This window comes from Arabidopsis lyrata (assembly GCF_000004255.2).
Source record: "Arabidopsis lyrata subsp. lyrata unplaced genomic scaffold ARALYscaffold_8, whole genome shotgun sequence".
NCBI lineage: Eukaryota > Viridiplantae > Streptophyta > Magnoliopsida > Brassicales > Brassicaceae > Arabidopsis > Arabidopsis lyrata.
This window is the reverse complement of record NW_003302548.1, coordinates 17418071-17442423: the sequence shown is the minus strand read 5'-3', so window position 1 is coordinate 17442423 and position 24353 is coordinate 17418071. Positions and strand designations below refer to the sequence as shown.

General features: G+C 33.1%; 3 protein-coding genes across 3 annotated transcripts; all 3 read right to left on the bottom strand.

Moving 5' to 3' along the window:
* Positions 1 to 2673: 2673 nt before the first annotated feature.
* On the bottom strand, positions 2674 to 4723 carry LOC9300522 (pentatricopeptide repeat-containing protein At5g56310). The gene has a single exon (XM_002864400.2). The coding sequence runs from the start codon at positions 4651 to 4653 to the stop codon at positions 3058 to 3060; it is 1596 nt and encodes a 531-aa protein (XP_002864446.1). The 5' UTR covers positions 4654 to 4723; the 3' UTR covers positions 2674 to 3057.
* An 84-nt stretch (positions 4724 to 4807) lies between these two features.
* LOC9302211 (gibberellic acid methyltransferase 2) lies at positions 4808 to 7828 on the bottom strand. Its single transcript, XM_002864399.2, has 3 exons — positions 7144 to 7828; positions 6357 to 6644; positions 4808 to 5356 (listed from the first exon to the last, which is right to left on the bottom strand). Exons 1-3 carry the CDS (start codon positions 7657 to 7659, stop codon positions 4994 to 4996), a joined length of 1167 nt encoding a protein of 388 aa, XP_002864445.1. The 5' UTR covers positions 7660 to 7828; the 3' UTR covers positions 4808 to 4993.
* A 9690-nt stretch (positions 7829 to 17518) lies between these two features.
* Positions 17519 to 23271, bottom strand: LOC9302210 (peroxisome biogenesis protein 5). Its single transcript, XM_002864398.2, has 15 exons — positions 22991 to 23271; positions 22557 to 22685; positions 22326 to 22458; positions 21766 to 21959; positions 21036 to 21287; positions 20573 to 20692; positions 20104 to 20265; positions 19613 to 19788; positions 18967 to 19201; positions 18785 to 18869; positions 18561 to 18670; positions 18250 to 18474; positions 18111 to 18176; positions 17922 to 18016; positions 17519 to 17832 (listed from the first exon to the last, which is right to left on the bottom strand). The coding sequence occupies exons 1-15, from the start codon at positions 23108 to 23110 to the stop codon at positions 17754 to 17756; spliced, it is 2181 nt and encodes a 726-aa protein (XP_002864444.1). The 5' UTR covers positions 23111 to 23271; the 3' UTR covers positions 17519 to 17753.
* Positions 23272 to 24353: the final 1082 nt, after the last annotated feature.

Genomic DNA, 24353 nt, shown 5'->3' with positions numbered 1-24353 from the left:
GAACTAACACATGTTCGATCTATGCTAGAAACAAAAAGCACATTTGTGTGGGAAGTCTGGGCTTGAGGCAAAGGCCAAGCTGGTAGTCCAGTAACATGCGATCTGGCTACCCCTGGTATTAGTCGGAAAACATTTCAAATTCGGGACAGACAGTGTGGTGGCCCTTCGGGGAGAAATCCACTCTGAAACACTTCAGTGCGTTTTTACCGAGGCTGACCGGATCAGCCGATAGGGTTTATAAAAAAAAAAACATCCAATTTTGTGTATATTAAAAGGACACGATAATATTATATATAAAAAAAAGAGGAAAATACACGATAGTTTTTTATTCAACAACCAAAGAACTGATGAAACTTAATAAACATCATTTTCTGATTGGTTGTAACTATAATCTTTTTTTTTTTTGTAATCTGTATGGTTCGTTTGTTTCTCTATAGTTTTTTTTTTTGGTAAAAAAATGTGTCTCGATAAAGAAAGTTGCTTCGAATAAGTTTGTTTTAAAAAAAAAAAAATAATGCAAACAACGTAAACTAGTGATTGTCACCGAAAGATGTAGTAGTACTGATGCAGTGAATATTTCCATCGTAAAAAATAGCAAACTACTAGTAATTGTCACCAAATAGATGTAGTCGTCGATGGGTCGCTATAAAAATAGTCTAAAGTGTATCAGATACATTTGTTTATCACTTTATCTATAAACAGTTGCATACCATTGATATTATACGGATGTTTTCAATATCATTTCGATTATTAACCAAAATAGCATGATTTCATTTTTAATATACTAATAATACAGACTCTGATGATGATGAAATAAACAAAGGCAGTGTAGAGTATCGTACATAATCTTAGTGAATCAACTCGTTTTGTACGATCTGATAATTTTGTTGGATTTAATGCACAATCACATGCATCATTTTCTTGAATGAATCGAGATTTAATACTCCCTCTGTTTCGCAAAAAGTGTCATTTTAGAGTTTTGCACACAGATTAAGAAAACATTAAATTTTTTGTTTTTTCTAAACAAAAACATCATTAACTATATACCTAAACATAATCTGCCCAATAGTAAAACAATATGCAGAATACTAATAGTCATAAAACATAAAAAATCATTAAATTTTGCATTGAAAACCTAAAACGACACTCTTTGTGAAACAAAAATAAAACCTTAAAACGACACTCTTTATGAAACGGAGGGAGTAATATTTATGATTTTATTTGTTTTTTTTTTCTAGCACGGAGATGTTTGGAAATAGTCAATATAAAAACTACTCCCTCCGTTTCGTTTTACTTGTCGTTTTAGAGTTAAAATTTTGTTTCATAATAGTTGTCGTTTTAGGTTTTCGATGCAAATGTTTGGTGAAAATTCCGGTTTTATCTTTACTATTTTAATGTTTCGGCCAATGAATATTTTTATAAAATATATTAATAGAGGGTAAAACAGAAAATTTAATATTTTTCTTAATTTGTGTGACAAAACCTTAAACGACAACTAAAACGAAACAGAGGGAGTATTTAATATGTAAAGAAAAAAATCTACCAAAACATATAATATATTGGTTTTTGTTTGTATTTGTGTTATGTCATAACTGAATTCAATTCCACATACTATACGTTGTTGATAAGAAAAATACGCATAAAATTATATGACCAAAATTTTGAATAGTTTTGATGCAATTTTATTCGTGATTGACCATTTAAAATATCATATTAATTCTGAAAATAAAATCTAAATTTCGTTCCAAAAATATCTATAAAGAAAACTATGCCTAAAATTTTGGAAGCTCATGATTTCTTGCCGGGAAAGTAGCATGAACTAACTTAACAAAAACCAAATATACAATATGGCCGTGTTCGGCAATGAATCGCAGTCGCAGCGACTGCTACAAGAAAAAAAGCCTTTATATCACCTTCAACTCTTTTTTACCTCCCTTGTATTCCTGTCGCTGCGACTTGATTAGTGAGATTTTGGAGTCGCCGGAATTAACAGCGACACCACCTATACCTTATTTCAAAGCAGCGATTGTCGCCGGTGAAAAGCCATTGCCGGAGATTTGCGGAGAAAACATCGGAGAAGATAATGGGCCTGATTGGCAAGTGCTTTATAGTCTTTACAAAGCAAAAAAATTTCTAAAGATTTGAAATACATCCAATCAAGCTTTAGAAGTTTTGGCTTTCCTTTTTTTTCTCACAGCCAAAATATTTCCTTAATTCATTTTTTTTGCTGTAAAAAACCTTTTTTCCTAAAGCACATAATTTACACCCTTTGAATTACTCATAACTACACTTACAATGAGTCGCTAGTAGAGTCGCACGACTCCGAAAAGAACACGACCAATGAATCAGGTTAATAGCCTCGTGGCCACTTGTCGTTTCCCGCGCTCCGCGTCTCTCTCCCCTTCTTGAGCAATTTTTCCCCCGACAAAAAAATTTAAACTTTTTTTTTTCCTGTGTTTTGGGAATTTCAATGTCTGAAACTAAAATTTAATTAAGAGTTAAATTTGAGGTTTAGGACATTAAATATGCTCAAGTTTGGACAAAGTACAAACCCACCCCACGTCTTACCTTAAATGACCCGTACATTTCGGATCGGTAGCTTTAATTCACTCTATCGCTAAAACATTATTCATTTTTTCATCGTTGATATTTATATTCTTTATCTAAACCTTATGAGAATATAAATAAGCATCTTTATTTTCCGGAAAAAGGCTTTAATATGGGCCAAAGGGCCATAGTTGGGCCGAAACTTGAAGCCTTTAAGCTTAAACTCGAAACCCTCCAGAAGAAAAAGAGGCTTCGATTTGCCCATTCATCTACGCGCCATAACTAACGACCTCTCTCTTCTTCAGCAGATTTTCCAATTTTCTCCTCCTGTTTTGTTCTTAACTGGAACCGGAATTAACCATCAGCTTCTCTTTCACCTCCTTTGGTCTGAATCAGCCGCGTTGACGACTCTACACTCCTCTGGTTTCAGGTCTCAGAGAAGAGAAGACATTGTTGATCGGTTGATCCTTAATCAACTCAATCTGATCAAAATTCAAATCCTTTTATATCTCAAACTTCATTGCTTTGTATCTGCAAATCCATCTCTTGTAGAAGTTCATGAATCTTTTCGACTTGAGGATGCGAAAGATCCCCTGAGATGAATTTATATACTCTGTTTTCAACTTCTATGGAGCTTTCACCAGCCAGTTTCTTCACACCAATCCCTTTCATCATCTTCCTCATCATCCTCGACTCATCCCACCTCCCTAAATTCGAGTATAAATTAGCTAAAAGCATATAGTTACCGCTGTTATTCGGTTCTAGCTTAATCAGCTGATATAAAGCTCTTTCTCCAACATCAATATCATGATGAACATTTGAAGCAGCAAGAAGAGATCCCCATATTGCAGCATTAGACTCAAAGGGCATGCTTTTAATAACTTCTTCCGCTTCTCGAAGTTTACCTGCTCGTCCTAGCAAATCAATCATGCATCCGTAATGCTCAATGTTCGGATTAATCCCGTACTTCGATCTCATTGAGTTAAAAAACCGATTTCCAAGATCGACCCAACCGACATGACTGCAAGCTGAAAGGATTGCAATGAAAGTAACATCGTTAGGTTTCACACCAGCTTTAACCATACGGTCAAACATCACCAAGGCTTCAGCTCCGTGCCCGTGCGTAGCTAGCCCAGTTATTATAGTAGTCCAAGTAACCACATTTCTCTCATTAACACTCTCAAACACCTCCAACGCCTTCGTTATATTCCCTGATTTCGCATACATATCAATGACTGCATTGTTCAACGAAACCGCTCTGTTCATCCCTCGGTGATCAACGTAGCTACATATTCTTTCACCCAATTCAAGTGAACCAAGATCAGCACAAGCGGAGAGAACAGCCAAAAGCGTAACTTCATCAGGGTCAACATTTTCCATCAGCATTCTCTGAAACACTTCAATAGCTTCGCTAGCTCGTCCACTCCTCGCATATCCAGAGATCACACAAGTCCAAGAAACTGCATTCCGTACCCAACAAGGCATCATCTCCAGCAAACCCCTAGCTTCATCCATCTCACCCACTTTCCCATACCCTGCTAATAACGCATTCCAAACATTCACATCCCTCACACGCATTTCATCGAACACCTTACGTGCATCTCCCAAACCACCACACGACGAATACATCTGAATCAAACCTGTCACAACATGAACACTCGAATCAAACCCAAAAACCACCGCTTGCCCATGAACCTGTCTCCCAAACCAAACATCAGAAACCCGAACAACAATCTTCAACACAAACGGGAAAGTAAACGTGTCAGGCTTAGCGCAAAAAGCCCAGAACTTTCTATAAACCGTGATCGCAATCGAGTGCGCATTCCGTTCGTCGACGAGAGACAAAGCTCTAATCATGGTGTTGTGCAGATAAGTATTGGGAAATGGCTGATGGGTAAATACAGAGTAAGCATATCGGAGATGTCCTGCATTGGAACATGCTTCTATGAATTTGGCAACGTTGAGATTGTCTCGGTTTAAACCGGTTATGATCATGAAACAATGAGATTGCTTTAATGTTTTGAGGTTTGTTCCATGGATTTTCAGAGAGGTAACGAACCAATTTAGACCAGAACTTAAGCTCAAGGCATTGATTCTCTGTATCATTCTCTTATCATTGGAATGAATAATGAGAAAAATCGAGTTTTAAGGACACTATATAGTATAATAACTTACAATAAATTTAATTTGTTCGATTACATTTTCACTTAGGTTTATTCACTATAGAAAACAGTAACAGTATAATACAATAATACCTATAAAGTTATAAATATGTTTTATTTTTTTTTGCAGCCCTACAAGCTTATGTACATGTACTTCAGAAATTTAGACAACACACATAAGTCAGCTGATGAAAGTGAAACTACCACAAATCTTAGATGGAAAAACGAATAAAGCACTACAACTTATGTTTCCATTCATATCTATAGATATAACTATATCATCATCAAATTCGGATGGCGGAAAACACGACGACTCCATAAAAACAAGTTATATGGAGAAATTCTTGGTTTGTAGAAACACGATTTTCATATCTTTTGAAGAGCTCATGGGATAGTTCTGGTCCAAGATAAGCATCAACCATAGGACGAATAGCAGCTTGAACCAAATTGGTCCTGGCTCGTCCGTAAGAAACCGGATCTTTCTTCCACTCTTCTTGTTTCTCATCTGAATATTCAACTATTTTCATTAATTCTATTTTCTCTATCTTGAAACCACCGCAACGGTCAATTCCGCCCGCCACTTCCTCCGGACTTCTCATGTAAGCCGGAATGTTGAAACCGTCTCTTGTCTCTTCATCTATCAAACCCTTTTGTCCAAAGGAACATAAAACGTTTCATAAGAGTGGTATTTCATTTGCCAAAAAAAATTTTTTAGCTAATTTATGAAAAGTTAAATGAAAAACACGTTGACAATTTTTATTCTTAAAAATATGGATTGTGATAAGAAGACCATCATGAATCTCAGGTTCCCTCTTTTTCTCACGGTTTTCTAGCCATTATCTTGTAGAAGTAATTGAGAAAGTCACTTGCTTTTACTCATACAAAGACATCCAACTTCAAAAAGAGAACTGAACTGCAGAGGATATAGAGAAGGCAGTGAAATGAGAATTGCTTGGAATGAGACATCATCTTAAGTCCTTGGAGGGAGGGAAAGAGCAAACCAATGGAGTTCTTTGTTTAGTCCATCTGAATTGCAGTACTTATGACGTTGTTTATGACCTTTGTTTTTATAACAAATGGTGTTAAATGCTGAACTATTTTGTAAAATTACAATTATGTATTTTTTGATGATCTATGAAAAGAAACGTGCTTTCAACAAATTGGTTTTGTAGCATATAATTATTTGGATTTTAAATTTATAGATTTAAAATAATTTTGCAATTCATCATTTTATAATGTAGCACATAAAAATTGCTACACAAAAATATAATATAGCAAAAAATATGAGTTATAAAAAATTATATTAAAGCATTCGATTAGTGCTATACTAGAAGGACTTATAATAGCACGACAAAAAATGCTTTTGTATGGGTGATACCTACTATAGCTGCCGAGAACATAGCGTTTGTGAATTCGCTATCTATAACGTAAGATAGCATATTTTTAGCGCTATCAATGAACAAATTTCTTGTAGTGGAAAAAAAAATGAAATGTTTAAATAGTGTGTTTTAGCGAAAAACAAGTAAAAAGCAAAAGCTTATTTTCATGGTAGTTGTGATATATAGTGACATGACAACATCATGAACGGTTATGTAATGTAATCATGAAAGATACACGTGTTTGTAATATGTATATTTGTAGATTTACCTCATCTATTAAATCTTGCCAAGCTTGTTCCATGGTAGTTGTGAAAGGATGTTTGGCTCGAGTATCTTGGTCCCCAAATTGACTACTTGAGCCAGAAGGACGACCAGCCATCAACACAAACAACACTCCTCCTTTCACCATTTCTTCTTTCCGACAGCTCATGAAATCATCCAAATCTTTGTCTGATTGCTCTGCGTATGCTTCCACTACTTCTTTCTTTGCTCCTTCTATCCACGTTTTCCCTTTGTTCCACGTTCTTGATCCTTTCTCCAATACTTTCTCCGGTATCTACATATATTTTTCAATGCACATATTTTAGAAACGGTTTTTGATATATGGTGTTATATATGTTCTTGTTTTGAGACTGATAGAACAAAATAAATTATATTGTCAAATTGCTTTTGTTGATTAATTTGGGTGATGCACATTGATCTTCATTGGGAGAATTGACGTAACAAATTTATAGTCGTAACGTATATCCAGTACACGAATTATCTTTCCGACCACTAAAAAGTATAATAATTACCTTAATAAAAAAAAAAAACTTACAATAATTAATCAAGATAAAATGTTGAGCTTCTAACATTAGTAGAATGCTAAAACAATCATATCTATAATGTTAAATTGACGTCGTTGATTATTTTAAATGGTGAATAATGTATATATGGATTCTAATTCCTTCTTATATATAACCAAAAAAAAGAGTAGTAATTACCTTAAATAATTAAATAACATTATACAGTTACAAAAAACATTATAATATAGAAAAATGATTAGTGTGTTAGACCTGAGAGAGCCAGTGCAAGGCACTTAAGCTAACAGCGACATGAATCGTTCCTCTCGGGAACAGCCTGTCATAGAACGAACCAGCAACGCCCCCAGCGAAGTATTTCGCGGGCGAATCAACTTTCTGTTTTTGAGCCAACAACTTGAACAACATGTTGAAGTCATTAGAAGGCAAATCACAAAAGAAAGCCTCAAACTCCGGCGAGCCACCACCACCGTACACCGCCGTGTATCGCCGTTGTAACGTCTCAACCACCGTATCAACTGTTGTAAACGTGTTGGCGCCGGTGGCGCAGCCGAGGTCGGTGATTCTGATGGGAGAAGTTTGGTCGGAGAAGAGTTTGATGGATTCGAGAGTTGAGATAAGGATTGGTTTGCTTAAGGTTATAGCCAAAGCTTGGCTATCGGAATTGTTGACGTAGCTGAGGTCATCTTCGCCGCCTTGCATAGCGAATACACGGTGGAGACTGGTGGTGGTCCAGTCTTTTGCCGTCATTGGTAGGCTTGGGGACTCCATTAGTGTTCTATCTCTTCTCTCTTATTGGAAGTTGTAGTTAAAAGAGAGAAAAACAAAGGAAATATTTTGGTATTGGACTTAGAAGTAAGAACTTAGATGAGAGACTTCGTATTTATACGCAAGGCACACATACATATACTGATATACATATACACAGTGCATATATATATATATTATTATTTTTGTGTGGTTGGTGATCAATGGTAAATTTTAAAAGACTTGAGTGGTTCATATTGAATGGTAATTAATGGTTAATCACTTAATTGTATGCTTTGTTTATGGAAAATAAGCATGTGTTGATTTTTATTGGTTAGTAGTATAATATAAATATGTTTCCGTTACACTATCATAGTTTAGTTTGAATGGTAACGATGGGTTTGACGGTTTCATGAATTCAAGCGAATTTCAACAGATATCTGATGACGCTTTTTAAATAATTTGTTTGTTTGGTTGACTTTTTTTAGTTTTGGGGCTAAATTTCACAATAAAGGCTAAATAACTAAATAATAATATTGTTCTCTAAGGTATAATTTTTCTCTAAATGAAAAATATATATGGTCACTTAGGTAGATAATTTGATTTAAAAAAAAAAACAGGTGGATAATCTTTTTAGAAGACTTATTTGCAAAACTAATGCTGTGACTAAATCGTAAATAAATTAATGTTGATTTTGCATGTATTTTAAATTAATTGTGTGATAGTATCATATAATTGACATGTGAGTTTTAAAAAAAAAAAAAAAAAAAAAAAAAAAAAAAAAAAAAAAAAAAATTGACATGTGAGCATCGGCAGACTTACGTTACGATTAGGGGCAATTGTGTTATTTACAGGAGTTTTTAATTATGTTCTTGTTAAATACTTGTTTAATACCCTCAATTACTCTGTTTTCTTCTTATACAATGGTTTTGTGTTGTATAATATCTAGTTATAATTTAAAGTCTATATAATTCAAACATAATACAAAAGCCTAATTTTATTTTTGTTTTATTTGTAAATAATAAGCTCATATTTCAATGATAAAATAACTTTAAATCACTTTCGTTAATTTAAAAAAAATTAATCAAATGCTTTAACTTACTTAGAAGATTCATTTATATTAATAAAATTATAGTTTTTTATTTAATATTATTGCTCCTGATAAAATTAATTTCTTGATCCGCCACTGCATGTGATCATATACGATTACCATAAAAAAACAGCGACGTACGTTCTCAGACACGAATCACGATTACAAGTTGAAAATCAGTCGTGAGTTTGAGTACTTGACTAATTCTTCGCCTCTTCCTTAGATGTTCAAAAAATTGTATAGATATTTATTTATTTAAAATAGTTAAGAATGTGTGGTTTCATTGTTAATTTCTGAGACAAACGTGAATAAGTTTAGATTAGCTGACATTCATTTATTGGTGTGTTCAATCTTTAAACATTCTTTAATTAGTTTTTTCCAGTATAGTCGTGAATTTTGTTTCATTCAATTATTGGTACATGCATCTTTAATAAATTACATAAAAACAGTAGTTATAAAACAGTTTTTTTTTTTTTGGTAACAATGTTAAGTAACGTTATAAAACAGTTGTATTAAGCTTTAACTAAACAAAAAAGAGTCTAGCATTAATCAAGTAGTGAACCTTTAACAAATAGTTAATCAAGAAGTGAATGAATTAGTATGTTTTCCTTATATTAAATACATACATATATATACGTATATGTACATATATACACGTCGTGGTTAATCTTTAAAAAAATATATATATATGGGCAGTTACGTTTTACATTGTATGTCTTTGTATCTCTGCTCTCTAGATTCTTTTCCTCATTTGATTATTATATCTTTTCAGGTTCTTTATTCTTCTAGAAAGAGATCTATGTCTCTATTTATCCATCCTTATCAATTCGTCACTTTATTATAATTTGCCTTATATATTTTGCTTGCAGTGGAGAGATTATTAACATAAGTAGAGTAAAAAGATTTCGTGGACGTCTTATATATAATCTTATCATATGATCGAATGTGAAATTATTACAGAAACTGATAGAAGCGTACGCAACAATCTCTTTTTATTGTTATGGTAGAAACTAATTAAGTAGAATGGTTTTTCATTTTATATATTTCGTTTTGTCAAGTACTAAGACTGCTTATCAGAATAAGAAATTCCGATTTAGCAAGGTTTGATTGGTACGTTGGTGGTTGATTTGTTACATCTATATATCACTGTCATTTGTTTTTGAATTTGAAATGTATTTTATTTTATTTTATTAAGCTTGCTCGATAACTTTTTGATCTCATACCTTCATCTTAAACTTATTTACTCTGTCGTCTCTCACCACTTCGACATCTTTATCCATTTCATCGTTGTAACATGTTTTATAAAAGTATATATATATATATATATATATTTATAACATGATAAATAAATTGTCATTTTCCATTTCTTTAAAGTATGGTTTCTATTTTGTTTTATTTTTACCGAAATAGTTTGTACTTTAAAAACTCTGGTTTGGTATAATTTGTGATTATATTCTCTTTCCAATTCATAGAACTTGGAATGATATATATATATATATATATATATATATGTTTTCAAATAGATAAGATATACTTTTCGCTTTTGACTAGTAGGTATGTTATTTAACTATCTTGTTTTTTAGATTTTATTTGGAATACAAATTTGATTCCGGGATAAAAATTATTTTCGGTTTGATGATTTTAAAATCCAGATATAAATCTATCAATCCATGGAGTTGTGGCCGGTCTAGATCGATCTGAGGATGACCAAAAAATGATCCATAATATACATCATACATGTTAGTCACTTGAGTGATTAATGAGAAATAGTTATTTAGTAAAACACTTGATTAAAAGTTGGATCTATTGATCCGAAGTGATTGTGGTTAACCGATTTTCAATAGGCAATCCGAATAATTTTTCGATTTGTTATTTTCTAGTTCGGATTGGATCTGAAAACATTGATCGCCCCTAAACTCAACAATCGATACAAAACTATCAAAAAAGAAATTAAAGTAAAGGGGCTTCGCATAAAACAACTTTAAGAAAAAATGGACCTTTGACTTTGGATAGAGAGTTTAGAGGATGAAGTGGTCCTTTAATTTATACACCTATATAGAGAGAGTTAGAGTTGTCAATGTCCTCTTTTTAATCTATGGTCCGAATTTCCACTTGCTTCCACCAAAATTAACTATAAAAATCTTGTATAACCAACCCTAAGTGAGCACTTCTATAATGACTTTGGCATGAAATAGACTTATCCAAGGGGAACTAATATAATAAACATAAAAAAAGAATTGTAATATACTTTTTATTAATTGAAAGCACTTTAAAATGTACATTTAACATAAAGGTCTTAAACCACACACTTACTTTCATCAAATGTTATTCCAAGAGAATGGTTGTTCCACTCTAAATCGTCAAGTTAAATTTCTCCAAAGTGAATGATGATATCATCCAATCTGCTAAAGGGGATAATTTAATACAAACAAATTGAGGAAATCATTTTGAAGAGAATTAACTCTAGGCTTAAACGAATTTCTTATCATAATAAATAATTCACGCTCAATCCATTGTCGATGTATGCGTCATTAATGGCTAATGATCGAAATTCGAAATGGATCGTAAAGGAAACAGCTCAACTTTTTTTTTTTTTTGGTCATAAAAACAGCTGAACTTTAGCTCTCGTTTCTACTAAATAAGTGGGGCTATGCCTAATTTAGCTGAGTTATAGCGGTGGCCAAAGCCGCTAAAAGAGAGGAACTTTGAACTAGAGAGATTCGGATTTTTTTTGGCCAAAAAAAAACTATAAAGTTTTTTAAATATACTCCCTCCGTTTCGAAATATAAAGCGTTTTGGAGAAATATTTTTGTTCCACAATATAAGTCGTTTTCAAGTTTCTATGCAAATTATATACAGTAGAACCTCTATAAATTAATACTCGATAAATTAATAAACACGATAAATTAATAAATTTGGCCGGTCCCGAGTCGGGCCAATGTAAAAATTAACCAAATTCGATAAGATAATAAGATAATAATTTTTTTGAAATCCCTATGTAAAAATATAGTCCCAATAATATCATAAATTAATAATCATGTAATTTTCACATATATATATATATATAATAGTTTTAGTGTTTTTCATAAAAATAGCCAAAAATTTTTGTAAGTTTTCAAATTTTGAATATGCATAATTTTTTTTTAATAGTCGTATATGTTTTTAAAATACAACAATGGATGTCTTTGTGAATTTTAATTTATGTATATCGTTTGTATATGTGAATTCTATAATCGTTGTTATTCATTGTCAAAATAAATTATTTTTTTCGAAATATTAAGTGTTTAAGACTAAAACTATAAAATTTATAACATCCAAAACATTAATCTTAGTTAGATCACATTGCTTTAGTTCGTATTTTTTTAAAAAAAGTTTTTACAATTGAAACAAAACTTTCTATAAATTAATAAATACTAATTTACGCTATAAATTAATAATTATTAATTTATAGATAAATTAATATCACTATAAATTAATAAAATATCATGGTCCCAACATTTTTAATTTATAGAGGTTTTACTGTATTATTTTAATATTTTGTGATTATTTTTATTATGTAGTCTCTTTTATGATTGACTGAACTTTTAAAAAGTAGATCTTCTTAATCGACGTGTTTTTAGCTAAAATGCTTTATATTTTGAAACGGAGGGAGTATAATGTAACTTCACAAAAAAAAAAGTTTAACTAGAAATTAATGCACGTGAAATAAAAAGGGCTCTTTAACAAAGAAAATAAAAAGGAAACAAAAAAAAAGTATATTATTTTGATGGAAGTCGGAAGATAGTCTTTTGTGTATTCGTGTGTGTAACTCTGTATATTTCATCTTTTTATTCATTGCAAAGCCAACATTTTTCAAAAGAAAAGTTGTATATAAATAATGAAACCGTTCAGCATTAGATGAAAATGTTATACACCAAAGTCTAAATGTCTAATCTAAGTTCGAGTTAGAAAAAAAAAGAAAAAAAAAGATAGCACTTACATTTCATGACTAAGACCATCTCCAAAGTCTAAATGAATTATTTTCTTTGACCAACCGGGACGAAAATACTGAATTCTATTACTCAACAAGTGGATACTCCGACAACAAAAGTTCACCTAGAAACACAGGTTCATGGCCCGCCGGCAGGTTCACACAGGTTCATGTTTTTCAATGTAAGATTTGTAAATTTTAATGTTCAAATATGGTCCCTAAATTGACATGTATAAACTATCACATGAACAAATTTCAACCTAATAATCTAAAATATATAGCTGGTTAAAAAAATATAATATAAAACTAATTAAATGTAGTTTTTTTTTTTTTTTTTGGTAAAATAATTAAATGTAGTTACTATCCATTCTTAATTGATCTTAGCCAACATCAGTGGCGGACGGAGGTTATAAGGAGGTGGGGCACGTGCCCCATACTAACTTATTATTTTGTGTTTGTATTAGGGATTTGAAACAAAAAGTTAGCATATTTAGTTGAGTTTTATATAAGCATCCCATCACTCACAAGTTCAAACCCCTCTGATGCTGCAATTTTTTTTCTTTCATTTCCTATTAGTTCTCCAAATACTCTTCTAATATTGTTTTTGGTTAGCCCTCTTTATTTAAATGTCAGTTTTAAATTTTGTTTTTATTATTCTGTCTTTAGTTAATCTAAAAAATATTTTCATATGCATATAAGATTTCAAATAATATATACAAAATATTAAATAGATTCAATAGAAATTATTTTTAATATATATTGTGCCCCATACAAAATATTTATCTAGATCCGCCCCTGGCCAACATGCTATATAAGATGTGGCTATAAGAAAATTATACAACAACTCAGCAATCTATAGCATCTACTTTAGAATATCTGAATACAAAAAAAAATATTTTAGTCACTAGATCGAAAATTATAGTGCATAATTTTATGTCAATCTAGATCAGAAACTGAATTTCACGAGATCTAGATACTTTGCCCGACAACATGTCCAATTGTCCATAACAACTGTCATATTTTACTCAAAAAAAAAAAAAAAAAAAAAAACCGATTATAGAATACAAATTCTTATGGCTTATACTTATGAAATATACTTAGAAAAATTGGTCACAAAATACTAATCAAAATATGATAAAATAAAGAATAGATTAGCACACGAGTGACCCACCGTTCGAAGAAACATCAAAAAGAAAAGACTCTCTATCACATCAAAGCCAAGTGAGTCGTTTTTTTTCCGAGGTGGGAACACTAAAAAAGTTGTAGTGGACCGGCTCTAGATCTACGACTGATCCCTAGCTACCATTTTACTCTTCTTAATTGAATTAATATATAGGTAATATTATAATTAAATAATATTAAGTGGGTATAAATAAAGGATCGGAAAAGCTTTATGCATAATGATTAGCCCTAATAATGATCGCTGACAAACATTAGAGCATGATTATCCAAAGACTCTTAATAATGGCTCTTATCCACATGAAACTTCTTAACTCTTAAAATGTTCCTTAGCTAAAAAACGTTCCTTAGTTATATTCAGTATTTTCAATTTAATTTAAATCATTTATAAATCTAAGAATCACTTAAGCAACTACCGATAATTATGTTCTTATATGGTTGAACCACTCTACGTTACAACATTTAGCTCTTGAGATCGGTCATGCATGGATGGTCTTTGAGTTGAAACTTAGTTTACGAATGGCTAACCTAAAAACTCGTTTTTAAAAAATGTTAGCCATTCAAATGGCAAAATTGATTTTTGTTTTAAAAACCGTTGTATGATAATTCGTTTAGTTTTTGGCTTTTGATTTTGGTTTTATTTTTTCGAGGTTTTTTTTTGGGGGGGGGGGGGGGACCGGAAACTAAAACTAGTTTCCAACGAAATTGAATCGAAATATAATATGGAATGAAATGTTAGAAGGTATGGGATGGGACTGATCTATGAATATATATCCCATAGTATATGCTACCATGTAGGACATTGTGTTTTATATTTTTTGCATCAAATGAAACTTAGACACGACGACATCATTACATATATCATAGAGCGGATAAATTTACACATGTTACCAGTGACAATCTTATTGGTCCATCATATTGCCGCCATATCTTCAACCTTGGTGTGGATTATTCTTTCACTACTCTATGAATAATATATATATATATATATATATATATATATATATATGTCCCTACTTTTTTTTAATGACATATAGTCTTATATCTTAACAATATCAAAATATAATTTGAACTCAAATGAAATTTCAATTGAAAAAACTGGATATTAATTTTCAGTCACTTAATACACCACATGAAACCATTTAGATCTCGAGTTCTCGTTTTATTCATATGCATAATATATATTATATTAATATATACCGATTTTTGAAAAAGTAAGGAATTTTAAAATTGCAATGTGTAGCTGCGTACTCTCATTAGCTATAGGTATAGAGTGAGACTGTGGTTGCTAGAGAGAAATGTTAAATAGTTAGAACCCTACGAATCACGTGATGCACAATTGGTCAGAACTATACTGTAATATTCACGGGTATAGTATAGTTATCGTGATTTTCTCTCATCGACTATTATTGGAATACTTTACACTTAATTCCATTCAGTTTAGTATGAAATCGGTTAGTTAATTTGGTGAAAGTTTGGTCTGAAATAATGTCTAACATGTAACAAACCAGTGAATGCGTCACCATTCATTTCACACCACAAAGGAAAAAATCTAAATGGATGAAAAAAGTACAAGAAAAATGTAGGGAAAGTAGTACTATATTGCAACTTATTCCAAAAATGTATAGCTATTTTCTAACGGTAAAACTTGCATGCATGCACATATTAACGTATTATTTTTACCCTTTAACAAACAAAATGCATTCTCAAACCGAAATTAATTGACATATGTATATATGAGAAGTAACTCCTTTTTTCTTATGAATATTTTCCCACTTATTTCCATGTGCTATTGTCACTGTAAATAGTAATAGGACGTTTGATTCCAACTTATTTACTTTTTTCTAATCATACAACCATTTGCACAACCTTAACTTTTTTTTTTTTTTTGGACAAAATGCACAACCTTAACTAGCTGATGAGATTTTAGTATAAACTCGGTACTCCACAGTCCACAACAATACGATTTTCTTTGCATGTTCATAATCTTTTTTCAATTACTGTATTTTAGAACTTGACACTATTGGCGAGAAAACATACTTTTTTTTTCTTTTCTTTTTCTGATAAAGCGAGAAAACATACTTCTCATCTCATGCATAGTCCCGACTCCCGCAGTATGATGATCAGACGTCAACTAAAGAAATTGACCAACGTACATCTAAAATTATTCTAAATATGTAGCTCTCAAGAAGGGGGAAGGGGAAATTAATAATGAATAAGGTTTTCTTAGGTTTGGGACGATGACATATCGTTTTGCTATCCGAGAGACCACATTTTCGTACAAGCCAATTTTTCGAGGATGTGGCAATATATGACGTCTCTTTCCACTCAAAAGCCAAGCTTGCTAGCTTCTGCTACGTCTTATATGAAAATGTATCCTATTATTATTTACACTATGTTTATGGTCCCCTACCTTCTCCATTCTTCCTACTTTTGAGGATTGTTACTTACTTCTATGGTTTTCTTAGGTCCATATATAGAGAATTTATTATCCATTCCATGCGTCGGCTCATTCTATTCAAGGATTACTTCCTATATTACAATAAATGCATAGGTGTTACAATGTTGTTGATATAGTTTAGTTGGTTATGTGTATAAAAACACTTTACAAGTACTGCGATATTTAAGTGCCGTCAGTACACGCGGGCTAGTGTAAGAATTTGTTTCTTTTCTTTTCTCGCTAGTAATTTTATTAGAAACCACTGTTACAAGATTTTATCTAATCATGTGTATACGTTTCTAATTTCTATAAGCCTAAATTATTATATTAAATTCCCAAATTATATATAGAAGAAAATATCCGGAATGGAAGAGTTTTTAATCTTATATTCCAATTTACTTTCATCATTTGTTTTTTGGAATTTAGATACAAATTGAATTTGCTGTCTAGTAATCATTAAAGAGATAAGATTAGAAATATTTTTCCCTCAAAAAAATAGAGAGAATTTTGACCATTACTGTTTTTGTTTGTCAACTCAATTATAAATAGTTCTTCTCGTGAAAAAAGATACTGAAAAATGAAAGTTAAGATCGGAGCTTTCTCTCCGCTCTCTCTTTTTATTCCTTTTTAAGTGATTAGTTTTTACGTTCACCACTTTATAGAAGAAACACTAGTCTCTCTATGAGATATGTCAATATTAGAATGTCTCACATTGCTTGGGATTAAGATCTTTGGATAGTATATAAAGGATGTGGCAATCCTTAACTCTTGAGCTAGCTTTTGGGTTAAGTTATGTCACATTCCTAATAGTCAACTACATAATATCATTACGTTTTTTGCAGTGTTCACAAAGTTTTCAGTGTGCTGCAGAAATTTAGTTCCAAATGCATAGCGTTTAAAATATGTAATTAGTCCCACCCTTACATAGTTTAAGACGAAGCCTAGCAATTAGCGCACATATATAGACATTAAGTCCATCCGTACATGATTGAAGAAAAAGACTATAGTACACAGCATATTCGACTCAATTTTAGCTATATAACTTTTTTGGACCACGATATATTCCTACTAAAGTACTAATTTTGGGACCATATCTTCTGTTTAACAATGTTTGATTACAATGCATGAATGTGTCACTTTACGACTAAATTCTGAAATCAGTGTCAAAGTTATTGCAAGTATATTCTCTCCGGGGACCAAGAACAAGTAACAAGTTACTATACATTATACAATGCATCGTGACTGTATCAGTACCCTTTTGCTTATTGATCTTTGCAACATCACAGAGTAAAAATAATACTAACAATTTTATTAATTTCAACCCAATGTTTTTATCTTTTAAATTGTAGTTTACTTTTACAAAACTAAACAAAAAGACGTAACGTCCTTGTAAGATTTTCAAGTGGATTTAGGGCTTAAATCGTCTGCTTTTTGTCTACTCACAGCGGGAATTCTTTCTGCAAAAGATCGAGATTCCTTGACTCGCAAGCTTCAATCAGGTCTTGCCTTGAAGCACAGCTGCATTAAGTTTTAACAAATTACATAAATTTAAACCGACTTCGTAAGAAATCGCATAGGAGTTAAATGTTCACGAGCTTTATACATACCTTAACGAGAGCCTCAAGTATTGCCATGCGTTATCAGCTTTAGGATTCATAGCAAGGGCACGAACATAATACGGAATTGATTCTTTGTACATCCCCTGTTACAATAACCAACATTATAGCATACCAAATTTCAGTTGGTTCCAATCCAAAAACAATCATCAAACAAGAAACAAAAAGCCGAACTCAAACCTGGTTTGCGTAACTGATTCCCATGTTTGCCCAAGCACGAACATAATTAGGTTTTAAATCTAGAGCCTGCAAGTAGAAAAAAAAACAGTCAGAAAGATGAAACTTTGAGAAGTTTTGATTTATGTGCTTAGATCAGTACCTGTTGATAAGCAGATATGGCATCAGCACTCTGGACACTGTTGGCTTGTGTTGCACCTAGCTTATTCCATAGAGAATAATCGTTTGGTTTTAGTTGTAATGCAGTTTGGAACGAAGTAATTGCTCTATCAAACTCCCTCGACAGATTGTAGAGCACGCCCAACACTATATGCACATCGGCGTCCTCAGGATTCAACTGAGAAGCTTCATTGAATAATCTAGCAATCTGTTTATAACATCGACAAGGAATTAAACTTTCAATACAAATATTGAGATTCAACTGTGGAGAATTTAGAAAAGAAGAGCTTTTACATCAGCATGGTATAGAGAATCAGCTAGCTCCGGAGGTGCAATTGCTCCATACTTTGGATGATTTCGCAGCCATCCATATAAATATTTCAAAGCAGTTGCTTGCTCCAACTCTGTAATTACAGAGAACAATATATTAATTACCTATCTAATTCCAATAAATGTATGACCACAAGTATCCATATGTGAACAAAACAAACACATATTGCTAAACAGCATGCACTGACCGTTGGTATGACTCACACCAAGCGCAAGAAGCACCTCTAGATTTGTGGGATCAGCTTCTTGTGCACGCATCATTGCAGCTATTGCCTGCATCCACAACGAAAATTTTTTAGAAAAATAAATAAGTTTCATTATTTTGATAAGTTATAGGAGATTAATATTCATGCAAATTAATCTGACTAACCTGTTGATCATCATCGTTCTCTGCGTGTGTAACCCCAAGTAATCTCCAACCTTCAGCATTCTCAGGGTTTTTCATAACCTCAGCTTCTAGAGCAAGCGCTGCTTCACTCAGAAGTCCTTTTCGAAACAATTCCTGCCCTTCTTTCATAGGTTCAGGGTGACCCACATAAGGATTCATGTCAGAGAAGACGTAGACACCACTGGTTTGTTTTCCAGCATTTTTCTCATTCAGAAACCTAGAGAGGCACATACTCTTGTTAGATGGACTTGAAAGTCGAAGATGCATGTTGGATAAACATTGTTCTACTCCATAGATAAAAATTAGGAGGTTTACTAAATAATCCCTTGACTAAACAGGCTAATCATTGATGGTAAATATTAAACCTCGATTTTTGAGATAACAAAGAACTGCATAGTTGCAAAATGTTTCGTCTAAGTAAGTATTAAGGAACCAGAGAGAAATGCATAGGAGAAAAGTAATAAATAAGTTAGAAAACATCCATTGTGTTTGTACACCCACCCCCTCAAGGATTGCAGAATGGAACTGAAAGGAAACTTATAAGATTTGTGAAGCAGATTGAAAAAAAAGAAAAAGAAAAAAAAAGAGAGAACTTATAATAGAATAAATTGAGAACAGTGGGACTTACTCATCATAAGCATTTGCCCATGCATCAGCTGAACTCTCACCCACGGGAGCAAATTCATCTATCCAGTCATCAACATTCAACTTTGAAAACTCATTAACCCATTGGTCCTCAGCTGATTCTTGCTGTCCTCTCCCGGAAGCAAACTCATCAGCCCATTGTTCTGGTCCATGTGAAAGCTGTAAAACGCCAAATTGGAGGCTAATGTTAGATGCAAGGTGATGCTTCTTATAAAAAAGGAATAAAGAGATTCAGTGTTAGGACTTCAGATTCTGTAAATATAAGGAACCATTGGAAAAATGTGTAAAGACTAAAGAGGGATCTAAGCTGAAGCCTTTCCACTTCAGAGACGTTACTAAATACAAAATGAATGAGATTACTAAACCTATCATCATGAGCTTCAGTTGCGGATACACAGGCCATCCAAGACAAAGGTATAACAATTACACTAGCATTCTAAAGAGGCAAGTAAGACCCCAAATTGGGTTACATACTTTCTCATTTGCAAATTGATCAGCCCAACTTGGTGGCCCCAGATACTGCTGTTCATATTCAGTAGCCCATTCCCCGGGGACTGATGCTTGTTTGACCTGATTCTCATCAATAATAAGTTCACCACGGCTCATCTTTGAAACAAATTGGAGGAATCTTGAATTCTGCATTCACGAAACATTTTGCCAAGATTTTGCATAAATCTCAAGAGAACAGCTCAGCACATGAAGTCAAGAGGAAAAGCACAATTAAAATTTGTGATATAATTTCAGAGTAGAACATAAACGAACATATAAGCCCAACAAAAACATTTTCTATGCGCAGTAGAAGATCACAGCCCATAAAAGAGATATGTCGTCCAACAGTAAAGTTTACTGTAACCCGACCGCCTGATACTACTATCAAAGGGTGTTTAGAAATGAAGGAATTCACTTTGAAATAACATAATTATTAATGGTAGATTACACTGACCTGAAATTTCGGATTCCCATCCTGAGATAGTGTATGGGCAAGCTTACGAGTCTGCTCCATTGCAGCTATATTTTGCATATCCATACTTCTCATTTGGTTTGACATCAATTGAGATTGACCCTTTAAAAAGTTAAGGAAAATAAAAAAGATGAGGCACTAAATATTTTCAGAAAAACATAAATTATCAGAGAGCCAAGTTGTTGGCAAATCAAATGCGAGTCAAACACTGATGACTAATACCGCATAAAAAAAGTCACAACCGATTCAGGCTTTTGAGCAACTATGCCCTAGGGACTATCTGAATCAAAGCCTACACTCTACCAAAATAAATGCCTTAGATATTTCTATGATCCTCATTGAAAGCTTATCAAACATATGTTTGGCATGGACAATCAAAGAGACGTTTCAAGAAAGTACTGAAGGAAATTTTTTCCATCATATAACTGTTTATGCTAGAAACTACCTGCTCAAACTCAGTGGCCCACCCATTCACACCATGTTGTTGCTCAAAAGACTGGACCCATGAATCAGGACCACCGTGATCCATCCCATGTTGGTTAAATTCAGCCGCCCAATTGTCAGCAGGATGTAAATTAGGTTTCACAATAGCTTGAGACTCATTCCAGTAATCATCTAGCTCCCGAAATCTCCTGGGAACATGACCTCGAGCTTGTATCCCATCGTCGATATCTAAAGATGATAATAATGCGTTTACCTTGAAAAATAACGTAGAACAAAATATTCAGCCAATGACATGGAGAAGAGAAGCAGCAAACACACATTAAAGGAGAAGAGAAAAAGGCTTAGGCCAGCGGCAACGTAAAAAGGCTTAACCATACTGCACAGCTGGCATGGTTTCGAGAAAATCCTTACTAAATAGGAAGAATAACCAAGTAAAACAACAGCAATAAATCCCCAAAAAGCCCTGACCCACAGATGATTGTGATATATATGATAGTGACAGTGCTACCTCGTTGCCATTCCAAAATGTTACATTTTGATGTACATGAAGGAGAGAGTGGACATGAACATTATTGTTCTTACGTTATATATAGATCTTTCTTTCAAAAAGGCGATGGGAATTAATGATATAACACCAAATATTAAACATATATACTCGACCCTTAAAACCTAAGTTGAAGGAATATAACACAATGATGCAGCTATGGAAAACTATCAGATAAACAGCAAACCTGAGAATTGATAAATTCCTCTCCCCTATCAGCAAAAAAATGCCGGGCCATTATGCTACTACGATCACGTATACATTGTTTGTCACTTTGCGATAATCCCAGAACTGGAACAGGTGCTGGACGAAATGGAATACCACCACGGCTACTCTCAACAAATGAATGCAGAAAGTTTGATAAAACTCTCTGTGGGGGTCCTGTAATATATAAGCAATGTAAAAAACAAATCAAGCAAGCACAAGAGAATGCCTCGCTCGACATTAGGCTATATAACTAAGACAGAGCTATAAAATATTCAACGCGCCATCCGGGAGAAATAAGAGTGCATGGAGAAGACGTTGCTTTTTAAAATGACCACATTATTTATTTCATGTCGCTATACTAAATTACTAACACACACTTTCACTGTTAGCTTCTCTTCCTACGAAAACAATGTTATGTACTTCCCAATTGAATGATGAATGGGAGAAAAAGATACCACCATTTATTCAATATCAAAACCACGATATCTATCCGTTTTGTATCTGGCATTAAATAAAAGTGGTAGAGATCAAATCACAAACCTTCAAATGTAGGCTGAACTGGCTCATACATAGGTCCCATTGGAGGCATAGGTCCACCTTGATGTACCTCATCCCAAGCCGCACCCAGACCATTCTGATCTACAGAGCGGAAACCACGGAAGAACTCTGAACCCTGATGCAAAAATTGGTAAACCCATCAGCCATCACAGAGGCTAGAAAAGCAGATTCAATACTACCATTGTAAAAACCAAAACTTTCCACCACATTAACCTGAGCACCCGGTTGCAGACCTGGCTGATCTAACTCAGAACCAGGAAGTGACCTTATCTGTTGGTCTTCAGAGTAAAATTGTGGGCCAGGACCTGAACGGTTAGCATTAGGTATCTCCTTAAGCCTTTCCTGCACAACAACAAATCACCAATCATCAAAATTTCTTCAAATTCTCAGAAAATTCAAACCTTTAAACAAATTATAATCATAACTGTCTAAAAACGAATTATGTATGCTCTGCGATAAGGACGTCTAAAACCCTAACACTACGGAAAGAAAAATCGAAACTTGGCAAGCAAATAACAAAACCCCACAGAAAAATGAGATCTATTTCGACTTGTGAGTTCCAGGAGAACCAAGGAAAAGGCGACGAATTGAATCAGGAGACTTCAATTTCACCACGGTTTTGATCACAAAGGAATCAGGAAGCTAACCTGGGTTTTGGAAGACGAACCAAGTAGAGCGTTGGTGAGAGCTCCGAGAGGATTAGAAGAAGAAGAAGAACCGGGAACGGCACAAGCGGCTCCGCCGTTAACAAGGTCTCTCATCGCCATGTTTCCAACGGTTCTCTACTCCGCCGTAACCGCCGTCGTCGAGTCTATTAGTATGGTTTCTTCCGTTGTCCGGAATTGATCATCAATCACCTCCCAAATCCCAATCTATAGTTTGGCTCGTCTCGTGGCGGTGTTTTTGTTGTCGTGAGAAATTATTATAAATTTTTGATAGTATTGGTATTTAATATTTTATATATTATCCACACCACACACATTTTTAGGCTGACCAACACATTTTGTTTTTTGTTTTTATATTTATTGTCATAATAAACCATTTTTACTATATCCGTAATTGAAAATGAATTGTCGTGAATATAGATTTCTATTTTCTTTCTTCATCAATATATTTTATATTCTTGTCCTATCACAAATGATAATATTGCCATTCACGATAAGCTAAAGTTATCTTTTAACCAAAAAAAAATGCAACACTTATGAGAAAAAAAACCAAAAAAAAAGCATTTAACAAAACATAAATCAACAAAAAAATTCTCCAGAGGACAATTGTCTAATTGCTCTAATGTTATTGAAGCAATTTCGAACCAGTCAGATTGGTCCGATTTGGTGTCACTTTTGAATTTTGCAGTTTCATATTAGTGTTGCACAAAAGCAAATTATATTGCTAAATTTTTTTCTGATTTTGGTTAAATTGCTCGATTGACTGTGCAATGCGTTACAAAGGAAGGTAGATTTTAGTCTACTACTCCTACCACATTTTGACGACCAACATGACTTCACCAATTTTAATTTTATGAGTCACGATCGTTTAGTTTATATTCTTTTCGTTTCTCATACTTAATTAATAATTAGTTTCCAAAAAAAATGTAATTAGAGCCCATACGGGATAAACCAATATTAATTTAGCTGACTCGGTTTGTGTCTTTAGGATCCAATTTAGGATCCTAATTTTAGTAATGACAATTTGGTACGAGATAAATAAGGTAGTAATAACGAGAAATTTTTGGGTAGTTTTTGACAAAACAGAAGTTAAAAAATATTGCAACGCATATGCGATCCTAGTTAAATCGTAGTTATAGCTTATACTTATAGGACATCCATCAAATACATGGTTAAAGCAAATAAATATAAAACTTTGTTTGTTTTATTTATATCCTAGTTTAAAAATTGAGACATGTTCTTTGTTTCTATTTGACAATCAAAACCTCTGTTTGTATTTGGACATAAATGTCAATGAATTACTTTTGCTTTTAATATCTTTCATTTCTTATAGTGGAAAATAAAT